The sequence below is a fragment of the Epinephelus moara genome, chromosome 2 (assembly GCF_006386435.1).
Source record: "Epinephelus moara isolate mb chromosome 2, YSFRI_EMoa_1.0, whole genome shotgun sequence".
Lineage (NCBI taxonomy): Eukaryota > Metazoa > Chordata > Actinopteri > Perciformes > Serranidae > Epinephelus > Epinephelus moara.
In genome coordinates this window covers 9,673,466-9,685,759 of record NC_065507.1, presented here as the reverse complement: position 1 = coordinate 9,685,759, position 12,294 = coordinate 9,673,466, and the positions used below count along the sequence as shown (strand labels likewise).

Genomic DNA, 12,294 nt, shown 5'->3' with positions numbered 1-12,294 from the left:
CTGGCACCCCAAAAACTGTTTGTATATGTAGCATTAAACCGCACTACACAAGTTTCCAGTCATGTCATAGAACTGTGTCTTGTACTGTTCTGTTTTGGGACCCACTCAAATACCAGATGATGCATATGTGCACTGTCACGAATTTAAAGTTGCAATGCAATCCTAATAAACTAAACTGATCTCAAGGGGTTTATCCTCATATCATAAATTTGTATAATTGCAAACAACTTGCACCACTTTGCAAAACACTACACAATACTGCTGTATTATGGAGCATTAGTGAGGTCACACTAACCCATAGTCTACAACTTTTGGTCACTTAAACGTCAAATATTTTAACACGTTTCTTTCTGGGTCGTGGACCGGAAGTCGGGATGCCAACCCGTCTCCCTTGACACCTGTGTCCCCACCCCAATCAGTGAGGCCCGCCTGTATTTATTAGCGGCTGCCCAGGCAACACGGTCGCTGTCTCTGCTCCAAGCCTCCGCCGACACCTATGGATAAGTAGCTGCAGCGGCCCATCACGGGAACTCTGTCTCCGGCTGTGAAACATGGCCAGGACTGGTTTCTGCGAATCCAAGCCCCTGCTGGACTTACACAAGAAGGTGAGCACCAGTCTGCACAGTGGGATCAACAGACCCAGTCTTTATCATGGAAATAAAAACATTAAACATGAAGTGCTGTGCCAGTTTTCAGGCGCTTGTGTAGTCCTGTGCAACTGGTTATTCATTTCCCTTAATGACACTGTTCATTTAGACTGTTTTCTAAATAATCAGTGGCTGATAGTAACATTTATTGAGCAATTGATTTGGGGAAGTTTACCCTGATCTCATATTTGCACCTGCCTGAAGGTAACTTGCACTTTTTTTGCTATTTAAGCTGTGTAAATAATCATACTTTTTTTTTTTTTTAGAAGTGCTTCTCTATGGTCATACTCTAAATAGGCTTTACAGGCCTGCTCCATGTTTGTGCTGTCAGGAGACTAATTGCATCCACCTGCCATGATCCCAGGTGTTGATTAGATGGGTGGAGTAAGACCTCAGTAGCTGATGACCTGAAATAAACCACTGTTTTAGCACATATTTGAATACATTACTGTCCTCTGATGTAACTGATGTCTATACAAAGATTAAACCTGAGTCACTTTCAAAGATATTAGATATTTTTGCTTCAGCTTTGGAAAAATAAATGTATAAATAAATGGGTAGGCCAGAGTCACATTAGTATCCGTGCAATGACTTTCTGTTGTTCCTGCAGGCGGATGAGAGGCGAGCCCCGTTAAGAACTTGGTCTAATGCCTGTGGGCCCATCGATCGCTGGCAGCCTGTAGAAGTAGACGAGTCCAGGATGGCTCCTGTCAAAATGGAGCCAGAGCGCAGATGGGTACGCCTTCCTTCCTGCTTGTCGTCTTCACACAACATACTACAGTGTCTCTCATCATTGCAGTTGTCATAACTTATCAGTTTATGAGTCCTCCATGATGACTGTGTGTCTAGAGGAAGGTCAGGATTTAAGCTATTTGTAGTCTTGCTGATCTATGAACATGAGCTGTTTCATTCACTATGAACTGATTTGGTTTAGAGCCTCAGCTTGGAATATTTAGTCTTTTTTTCTGTCATAATCATAACAATGCCACATCCAAGTGAATGTGTGTAAGGAGATGTCTGCTTGCAGGAAAGGAGGTTATCGACGCAAACAAGTGAAGGCATCATCATGGGGTTCCATGAAGACACATGCTCAGCTGGTAAAGTGAAAGATACCAAAGGATTTAAAATTTCCTCTCACACAAGAGTCTCAAATAAACACCCTTAATATGAGGATAGCAGAAGTTCCTACATTTGGATGACAGTCGCTGTGAAATGAAAAATCAAAATCAGCTTTATTAGGTTTATATTTGATAGATATATGCATGTTATATTAACTGTTCATCAGAGTGATGGCCTGTACAAGCAGTCCTCTTTCTGGATAAAATTTGGGATTCAGTGCTCAGATGGCGGCAGATGGTTATTTTATCATGTTGTAAAAGACGAGTGAAACATAATTTGCATGTTGTGTTATTCCTCCTTGTCCTCCTTTCCATCCCATGTAGCAGATGGGTGTGTGGAGGAGCCTGTGCTTCTTTACCCTCCTGGGCTGCAGGGTCTTCACAGCCTACAGGCACTGGTGCCCAGCTTGCTGCGCCATGAAGTGGAGACGGCACTGGAGAAACTGGGCCTCATATGGGACCGGACGTACGCCTGGGACATGTTCTTGGATATGCTGGTAAGACATCATGAACAGAAGTCACTCAAGGGTTGGTACTTCCTAAGGAAGGAACATAATCCCTTAAATATGCTATATACACACCATGCCACTAATTGTATACAAGAGGGACAACCTAGAAGATTGGCACAAACACTTGTCGCACTGTATCTCTTTAAATATTTAGTGTGTGCCTCCTGTTCATCTGTTTTCACCCTGCAGAGAACTCAAACGCGACACTCCTTTCCAAACGCTGACCTGCCCCGGCATTTCACTTATGCCACTCAATCTGTCCTGGTCGACTGGCTTATTCAAGTACATGTGAGTCTCACACAACAAAGCTGTAGTAAAAGTGTGGCTGTATTTGTCCTGAGTGTCAAAGTAAAAAAGAAAATCATATAAACTTGAGTGAGGCTACATTAAAGGAGCAGGTTGACGTTTTTAGGAAATGCGCTTTTCCACTTTCTTGCAGAGAGTATGACAATATGAAATCACTCAGGTCTGTACAATGAATATTAAGATACAGCCAGCAGCTGGTTAGCTTAGCTTAGCATAAAGACTGGAAACGGTGTAAACTGCTAGCCTGGTATTGTCCAAAGGTAAAAAACCAGCACCTATAAATCTCAATAATTTAATCAGTGCAAAAACCAACGTTTAAAAATGTAGTTTTACCGGGGGTGTGTACTTTTTTTTGGCCAGGCACAGTGACTTCCAAAAAAACACAAATCTATTTTTTCCCAAAAATTGTCAAACTGCTCCTTTTTTTTCTTTTCTTTTCTTTTTTTTTAATTTAATTTTGTTTGCTATGGTTTTCAATCTTGTGTGCCTGGTTTATTTCCCACCAGGAAATTATGCATTTTCAGGAAGAGACCCTTTATCTCGCCGTACACCTCCTCAACCGCTCCCTGCGCCAGATCAAGGTGACCACCGTCAACCTGCAGCTCCTCGGCATGGTTTGCCTCTTCCTCGCTGCAAAGAAGGAAGAGTGTCTCCTCCCTGAGGTAAGATGACTCAGCCCTCCCAGACAATAAAGCTACAGTATGTTAAAACTGATTGACTGCATGTGGTGTCTGTCTGCTGCTTAATATATCTAAATAATCCATGATTGGTTTGTTTCTGGCTGAGTAGACAAAGTATTTCTTTAGATTTCATTTCATTTATACCTAGACTTAAATTAGTGTAGTAATGAGTAACAATGAAAATTCTCTGTTCTAAGAAAACACATATTTCCTTTGTGCTCTGTCCTCCAGGTGTCTGCACTCTGCTACATGATGGACCATGCCTATACAAAGCATCAGCTGCTGCGAATGGAGCGCAAAGTCCTCCTAGGGCTGAAGTTTGATTTGTCCTACTGTCCCCCTCTGCATTTCCTCCTCCTCCTTGCCTCCGTTGCTCGCTGCAGCGCTAAGGTAGATCTGCATTGTGTGTTCTTTGTCCTGTGTGAGGGGTCGAGGTTGTTTTCCAGTATGACTAGATCTTATGTGTCATCCTTGCCACAAGGCGGTGTGGATGGCTCGTTATCTGCTGGAGCTGTCTCTCCTGGAGGGCCAGTGTGTGGTGTTCCTGCCTGTGCAGCTGGCAGGAGCAGCTCTGTGCATGTCCCGCCAAGTTCTGCAGGAGCCCCCAACGGCAGAAGGGGAGGCTGCCTGGTGTCTGGCCTCCAGCATCCATGTTGGCAGGTTTGTTTATTGACTCATAAATTGCACTCCCCTCATGCCCTTTTAAAAGCCTGTACCCCTGGCATCATCAGCAGTGTAGTTACTGAGCTCTGGCTTCTCTGTGGAACATCACAGATGCACTTTACCTTCTAGGGGTTTTTTTGTAGTATATTAGTCAGCATCCATCCCACCTGTCAATTTTTAATTAGTATGCTTTGATTTTTCAGTGAGCCTGCCCTGCTGAGGATCATGCAGATTCTGGCCAGTGCAGCAGCAAAGGCCCACACCCAAGAGACCTGCGCTACTTTTATTAAATTCTCCTCCCCAGAGACCATGCAAGTCAGCAGACACGCAGGTCTAAAGAGCGCCGCTGGTCTGCTGGGTGTATGCACTTGACATTCCTGACTGCCAGAAACTTGGTTATATACTGAAGCTTCAAGGTAGAGAAGGTAGACCAGTATCACTTGAGGACTTGACTCCTGTGTGGTCCAAGGCTATATGTTCTTTGCTGTGGATCCCGAAGGGTTGTCATGTGAATGGGTGAGGAAGAAGTGTGAAAGACTTGATGCCATGCATTGTTTGAAGAAGGACTGCATGCTCTTTGCATGTATGTGATTTAGCCAACTTAGTGGCACGCCTGTTTTATGATCTTATCTTGCAGCCAGCTTAGAAAATGTTTGAATTGTATTAATGTGTCCTTGTCTTGTCATTTTGTGAAGAGGATTTGGGCTGTTTATGAAGTAATTTTGAATGTTTTAATGTTAAAAATAAAGTGTCTGCTGCAAAGTTTGGAGTTTCAGCTGTTTATTTGCACAAAATTGTGTAATTTCTGCATGATAACAGAGCCCCCTTCTGACTGCAGGGCTGCGTTGTTGGCCAGTCTGCTCACATGTGCAATCCTCCAAGCATGCAGACAGATGACTGGCTCAAAGGAGTCACTGTAGAGAATGTTGGACAGCTGGTACGGCTTTTATCAAGAGTGTTTCTTTTTAATAACTGTACAGAAACAAATGCACATTTTGTACAAGCTACATATTGTAAAATTGATTATTCTGTACTGAATCAGCTCGTCCTACACCTATAAGATGAGCCCACTGCTGTTGCATGTATACAGGCTCATTCTAGCAAGCAGCAATCTGTATGCTGATGCAGGATATGTGTGCAAGTCTGTGGTCACTGGTCAGCTGCTGTTTGGCATAAAACCCAGCAACATGACTCCAGACTGCATTCAAGTTACTGAATGCAGCTTGATCCTAAGTGACCACATTACTCCAGTTCTAAAATCCTTACACTGGATGGGCTACCTGTCACTCAGAGAGCTGATTTCAAAATATTGCCGCTTGTGTATAAATTGCTCTGTGGCTCAGCACCCAAAGATATCTCTGACATGCTTGTGATATATGAGCCATCCAGGACCCTGAGGACATCTGGGGCTGGCCTACCGACCGTCCCATGATTTGGAGCAAAACAAGGTGAAGCAGTGTTTTGTAATCACACAGTACAAACCTGAAATAACCTCCCAGATGATGTTAGACAAGCCCCAACTGACCTTTTGAAGCTAAAACACATTGCTTTTATTACACTGCCTACTCCACCCTATAATGACTGCTGACTACTTGTTATCTTTGCACCTTTTGTCTGCCATTTTTCTATTTGATTTTTTTTAAATATTGTAAATCATTTAGTCATTAATTTAACCTTTTAGATCTTGTTTCTCTTTACTTTATTATTGTAAATCTGCATCCTTTCTGGTTTATATTTTATTGCTCTGTAAAGCTGCTTTGCCTTGCCTAAGTGTGAGCTTTTAAAGTAAGAAGTCTTCTAGTGAGATTCTTTGTTTACTGCACACTTGCACCATGTCTCCATCTGAGTCGCGGCTGCATGTGTACTACTTTCTGATTGGCTGTGGCAGTTGTCTCATGGACCAATGGGTCTTAAGCTCGCGGAGAGATCGCTGTGTCTGGTAGGCGGTCTAACAGGCCTCTGAGTTCAATTGAGGTAACGTCAACGGGACAATAGCTTTCACCTCCATTTTTAATCTTGTCTTCGGTGGGACACCGGTTGTGTGTCTTCTATCTGCATACATGATTGAATGACACGATATTTTGATATTTATTATGTTTTTGACCCCCTTTTTGTAACATGTCGTGGTAATGTCAAATGGCGGCGTCAAGCTAACGGACTTTAGCCACCGGGATTTCAAAACAAAAGCGGGGGAAGTTACGACTTCGGTTAAACGCGCAGGTACGTACTGACTGATGGTTTTAAAACAAACTGATTCTGAATTAAACTGAATATTATCAGACTAGGTGGTATCATTCGCAAAATCGCCCTATTTTTGTATGTGTGCGTTTTATTTTGAAACCAACCGGATATGACAATTTTAATCTTGTCTAACCTGAGCTGAACCTGACAGACGTTGCCGAAGAGCAACCCCATTTCCAATGTAGTCTTATCACAGAGACAGGAAAATGATTAATGAATTAATATAAATCTAACAAAAATGATTTAAAGATGACGCTCCATGTCAACGTTGTCATTTTCCGGCGCTTTAAAAGTGAGCTTAAGAGGGGAAAACACCGTTACTGGAAATAACTGGCAGTTTTACATTTCAAGGTAAGTTTTCCACCACAGACATATTAGTAACTTTTTCATCTTGTACATATATGTTGGCAGGTTAGCAACGCATAATGTGGTTTTAATTTCGACCAACCACTTTGATTATTATGTGATTTTTGTTGCACGTTCGTGTCCAGTGTGAGAGGAAGTGTATTACACAGAGGACCGGACTTGAAGTTGAGTGTTACATAACAGTTGGAGGGGGAGGGGGTGCTGCTGGTTCATCTGAGGGCGAGAAGTGCTGCCTTCACGGAACCACTGCTGGAAATATCGGAAGCACGGGTTGATCGTACGCAAATGACAAAAACTAAATTTCCCAGGATAGTGAAAAATGTCTATGTCAAGGTAGACGTGGTGATTATCAAAGGAGAAAGAGCAGTGAAGTTGTACTGCTGATCATAAAACTCAAATGCACATTTCTTCCACTGCAGAGCTTCCTAAAATGTGATTATCAAAGAGACCCGTCAACCCAGTACAATGGAGAGCATGGGGCAGTATTTTATATCACTCAGGGTCAACTATGGTAAGCGGTCTGTCTGATAATATCCCCAGCAGATTCAGCCACCCATGTACTACCTGTTCTTCTGCATTTAGGTTTGTACTTTGGCCAACGGATACAGGTCAGCCAACCCCTTGTGGAGGCAGAGCAACACAGACAAAAAGTATTTATGAATTAAGGTGTGGACATTTATGTCAGTTCCCAGGCATTTCTCAGAGGCCATTAGCAGAAAAAATATGAGGACACATGTGGAGTGTCATTTTAGTTTCTACGCCTTTTAAGATTGATGGTTTTCATGCAGTTAGTTGTGTGTGAGAGAAGGAATAGGAATTAATAAATGTTTACCCCCAGCTGCAATGAGTTGCAGACATCTTGTTGAAATATAAATTCTCTCTGTGCTTACTGTTGATTACAGTCTGATTTACGGCACTTTCTTTGGGTAAATGTTATAATAGGGTCTTTATTTCTATGGACTCAAAACAACACATACCCCCCACATTCCTCTGGCTCCATGTAAACACACGGTGGGCGTGTACAAGTGCACACATGCACGTAAACAGAGTGAAGGGTTTTTATCTAATGGGCTTAGTTGTTTTTTTTTCCCTTCTGACTTCTCATGAACGTTAGCAAAATATATGTTTACACGCAGAGTTTTTGCACTGTGACTTTTCAAAAGTTTTTGCTCTGACTACATTGTGCAGTGCTGTAGACTGTAATACAATATCTGCAGGAGCATCAAAGACAGGCTATATGCTCAAATTTAGACTTTGATAATTGACATGACGTGAAACTGAATGTTGTGCAGAAATTATCTGCGAGGTATTATTAGTGGGCATGCACACGATGTCACGGTGCATTGGTTGCATCAGTTACACCTCCCAAAGGCAAATTTACAACTGTCAGCATGTTCCATTGTGGATTCACGTGATAAAAAACGATTGGAAACACTATTAAAGTGGTGTAAAGTGGTTGTGTAATCGACCACACAAACAGATTGAGAAAGAACTCAGGAAAGTGTTTTTTACACACCGCTGCCCAGTATGAAAGGGAAGAGGAGGAACATGATGTGTCTTTAAAAAGCTACGTAGCATTAACACACAGGGGGTTTTTTTGGGAGGGGTGAAACTGTGCTGCTGATGAAGTGATATAAGTACGTACCATTGGTTTAAATCTGTGGCTATTATTGTCATCAAAGGCATTTCAATGATCATCAAGCCATTCACAGAATAGGGGCCCACACATTCAAAACAGTTTATTTGATGGCATATTTTTTATGTGATAAAGAATTAACAAAAAGAGCATTTTCTATACACAAGGTTATTATAAGTTGGATCGTATTGTAGCATGCAATGGGTGATGTGCAGGGTACAATCCGAGCTCGTCACCGGTCCAGCACAGTGCTAAAAGCTCTCATTGTTTTGTTTTTATGCTGTTAATTTTTGGCATTTAGAGACAGACTAAATATCATGTATTCTCTTGTTAGGGTCCAGTATGCCTAAAGAACAGCGCAGCTTGAATGAGCACAGTCCCTGTGCTACATCCAGCAAGAACGCTAAAAATAAGAGCAACAGTACGACACTGTTGGCAATGCGTGATGCGAAAGACGCAGATGACTCCAGTGGAAGGGGCTCCCGCTGCAGCTCAGAAAAAGATTCTGGCTACTCTGGTGAGTAATTGTGACAAAAAAAACAAGAACAAATCGGTTTGCCAAGTTTTATTCTCTACGGCTATTTCCCATCCACTCCCATTTATCTTTACAAGTCAGATCAGGTAGTGATAATTATTTAAGCTGAATGGAACAAACAGTGCAGTACATGATGGGCAGGACAGTTCCTTGGAAGTGAAATGAAATCACGACGAGGTTGTTATGCTGACATATTTACATCCACATCAGATGACGTGTAGGAACTGAAGCAATTTGTATTCTTAGTTTCTTAATTTTAAGGGACATAATCAAATTACAACTTCTCTGCAGATGGCTCGGACTGGCAGCAGACAGATGTGGAGGACCAGCACAGCCAAAAAAGTCAGTCCCGAGGCAGCGAGGGTGCAGAAACTTCACAGCCTGCTCAAAACAAAGACCTTAGGCAAGGGAATCCTGGGAATCCTAACTTGATGTTAGCAGGCCATGAGCTCCAACCCATCTACATCATCAATAACATGGTGCTTAAGCAGGTAAGACGGGTGACGGTGCAGCCAGTGAGGTTAGGACTAATGATTGTCTTAAACTCTAAGTGGAAATGGAAGAAGTGAGGGAGCGTACCCCAGAGAATGTCCTTAACAGAAGCATAGATGAGGGACTGAGGCAAGTAGAGAGTTGCAGGATGAAATGGGTGCATAAAGAAACAATGTTATAAATGTAGTTGCGAAGTGAGGCTTCAAAATGTCAGGGATAGGTCAGGATGACTGACTATTACCGTAAGAATAACATGTACTTAAATACTCTCACTTCTTTCTATGGGAGTGTTGGCAGTTTTTTGTATTTTTCATGCTGAGTGATTTTGTTCTGAATTTCTGATGGGACAGGTAAAGAGTTTTCATTGTTTGCCTGCCAAAAACAGAGACAAACAAGAGTACATTTAATGTCTAACCAATCTCGCAATATGATTCCCTTAAAACGAACTAAATTTACGTCAATCTTCTTCCCTGTCCCATCAGCCGGACACGATCCAGAAAAGAGGTCAGCTGCCCCCGAGAAATGGAAGCAGGGAAACTGGTAGTTCTGGTCCTACTCATATGATCCTTTTCCAGCAGCCTAGCTTGTCGCCGGCCACCGTCCAGCTTCACAAGCCCTCATCGCGAAAGCCCAACAGCACAGGGAAGAAAGCGAATAGCACATACCTGCCCATTCTCAACTCCTACCCCCGTATTGCACCACACCCCAGCAAGAAGCCGCCTGATAAAGCTTTATCAAACGATGAATCACAGAATCTGAGCAAAAGGGTGTGCGTAGAACACAGGAACACTGACACACCTGTGACCAGCAGTCTACCCAAGCAGCACGTTTATAAGCAACCCACATCATCAGTGGTAACCTCTGGGTTGCCATGTTCCTCTTCAACCAAAGATGCTCGATCCGCTTCCAGTCCCATTACTGTCTCCTCGAGCCAGGACTCCCCATCTGAGTCCAGTCTGCACAGCACCTCCTCCATCCTCACAACCAGAGGACTACACAGAAACAGCACCACCAGTACTCGCCATCGCCGTTTCCTCAACACAGTAGAAATCCTCAGACAGTCAGGCCTGTTGGACATAACGCTGCGCACGAAGGAGCTGCTGCGCCAGAGCAACGCCACTGAACGGGACATTGCCCAGCTTCGCCAACACACAGAGCTGCTGTGCCAGGCTGCCACCAACCCCACCTGCAGTCTTAGTGGTATCACAGCCTGGGAACAGGTACACCAAGCAATGGCTGAGTCTGGCAGGTACCCCAATCTTAAAATCCTGCAACATTTTCAAATCCCGTGTCATTCAGATATTTCCACAGGTGACGTCAGTGGGCCACTAGCTGTTGAGAGCTCAGAGGTGCCGGTATCTCGCCTTCTCACTACTATATCACACCCAAACTCAGAACAAGGCAGGGAGCCTGAGGTCAGAGATAAAGTCTCAGAGAAAGTCACCTTTATGTCTCCTGATAGTTCCACCGATTAACACAATCTGCAGTGCCTTTAAAGGGAAAGAGATTACTCAGGACAATGCTGGGATATTATGTGTGGTTTTAATTGTTTATCCCTGGTTATTTAAACCTAGTTTTATAAAGATTGTGATGAAATACCTCTGCAGGTCAGCTGAAATCAAACAATGACTTGAGGTTAGTACTTTTTGTGAATGTTGCAGTTTTGTTTTCAGTTGCCCTCCTTTACCAGAATTAAGTGTTTGACATCTGAAAGCTGATCAATTATGAATTTACAAAAGTGCAATTAAGTTCCAAGGCACCATCTTCTACCACTACAGATTTTATAGAACCACACAGATGAGTTGAGGGTCTCTGCCTGTGAGCCACTTAAAGGATTATGTGAAAATTAAATGTGTGTTCCTGGGAGGCAGATGAAACTGTCTCACACACAGGTGGCACTACAGTGTTTAATTCAGGGGAAAAAAATATTTAAATCCATCTCCTGGGAGATGAATGTTGAGAAAATGGTTTCTTGCAACCTGCTGTACCGGAGAGTGAGCCAGTAGTCCAAATATGGTAAGAAACAAAACTGGTGCCTTCAAAGCAACACAAAGTCAAAGGCTCCCAGAAAAATGGTCCATAAAGGAAACACGCAGGATTCGAGGCGCAACTAGGCACTGATTGCTGCGGAGGAAATCTCTCTGTGACATCACAAACTGCACTACCCTGGACTGCTGCAAGGACCTCTATCCAAATGCTCCCCAACAAAGCCTTAAAAACTCTTTTTCACATGATTTTTTTTTTTTTTTTTTGCATTATCAGAGCAAGGTTATCATATTGTGGTCATTACCAATATTACCAATACAGCACTCATAATAACAGAAGCAATTCAACCACAGACTGTGAATTCAGCACAGCATCTGCAGGGGAGTAATTAATACTGTTTCCTCTCATGGAGCAGCTTTGTTTTCCATCTTCACTTTGACGATACTCCTTTTTGTTGTTGTTGTTTTGTGGTCATTTGTTTCAATCAGAAATTGACAACTGTTTGTATTTGAGTTTAAGAGAGTCTGACAATGTTAAAGTATAAATGTATGTTGCGTGGTTAAATGCATGTGGTATGATTTTTCATTTATTTCTTTGTGCTTGTGCAAATGACAGACATCACAGCCAGCAGTGCACACATTCTCAAATTTAAAGTGGTTTATACAACGAATCTTCATCATTTTAAGGTTTTTAAATAAAACAACATATGAAGAAGAGACATTTTCAGTGTATAATCCGTTCAGATTGATAATGGTAATGCATTTCTGCGATGGCTTCACATGTCCCTGAAATAATCCAGCTGTTACCATGGAAACTGAGTCACCAAGGTCGTGATGCACATGTGTGAAGTACATGCATGTGATTGACTATTTCCTGAAAGCCACCAAAACAGTTTCCTTCCCAGTGCATCCATTGAGCTTCATGATGACAGAGAAAATTCTCCGCATTCGGTGTCCTTGGAAATTAATGAGTGACTTTGTCAGGGCAAGAAAATTATAATAAGTGCAATGTTGTCACAAAGACTGTGGAAGAAATCGGTGTTATTGCTCTTGTTTTAATTATATATTTCTCTTCAGATGCATTTCCAAAATACATTTCTGGAATCTCTTAAAATT

The 12,294-nt window shown here is 42.5% G+C and overlaps 2 protein-coding genes across 5 annotated transcripts; both read left to right on the top strand.

The window, feature by feature from the left end:
- Positions 1 to 439: 439 nt before the first annotated feature.
- Positions 440 to 4,668, top strand: ccnp (cyclin P). 3 transcript variants are annotated; one of them, XM_050072549.1, is made up of 9 exons: positions 440 to 605; positions 1,258 to 1,383; positions 1,675 to 1,744; positions 2,093 to 2,262; positions 2,464 to 2,562; positions 3,087 to 3,242; positions 3,492 to 3,650; positions 3,742 to 3,920; positions 4,127 to 4,668. In XM_050072549.1, exons 1-9 carry the CDS (start codon positions 552 to 554, stop codon positions 4,293 to 4,295), a joined length of 1,182 nt encoding a protein of 393 aa, XP_049928506.1. In that variant the 5' UTR covers positions 440 to 551; the 3' UTR covers positions 4,296 to 4,668. The 3 variants fall into 3 exon arrangements, with proteins under 3 accessions (XP_049928506.1, XP_049928497.1, XP_049928514.1); XM_050072540.1 differs by having other exon boundaries at positions 2,090 to 2,262; XM_050072557.1 differs by lacking the exon at positions 2,464 to 2,562 and having other exon boundaries at positions 2,090 to 2,262.
- Positions 4,669 to 5,870: 1,202 nt separating this feature from the next.
- LOC126407533 (CLOCK-interacting pacemaker-like) lies at positions 5,871 to 11,894 on the top strand. Of its 2 annotated transcripts, none has more exons than XM_050072519.1 (4): positions 5,871 to 6,143; positions 8,501 to 8,683; positions 8,993 to 9,192; positions 9,676 to 11,894. In XM_050072519.1, exons 1-4 carry the CDS (start codon positions 6,053 to 6,055, stop codon positions 10,666 to 10,668), a joined length of 1,467 nt encoding a protein of 488 aa, XP_049928476.1. In that variant the 5' UTR covers positions 5,871 to 6,052; the 3' UTR covers positions 10,669 to 11,894. The 2 variants fall into 2 exon arrangements, with proteins under 2 accessions (XP_049928476.1, XP_049928486.1); XM_050072529.1 differs by lacking the exon at positions 5,871 to 6,143 and adding an exon at positions 6,262 to 6,515.
- Positions 11,895 to 12,294: the final 400 nt, after the last annotated feature.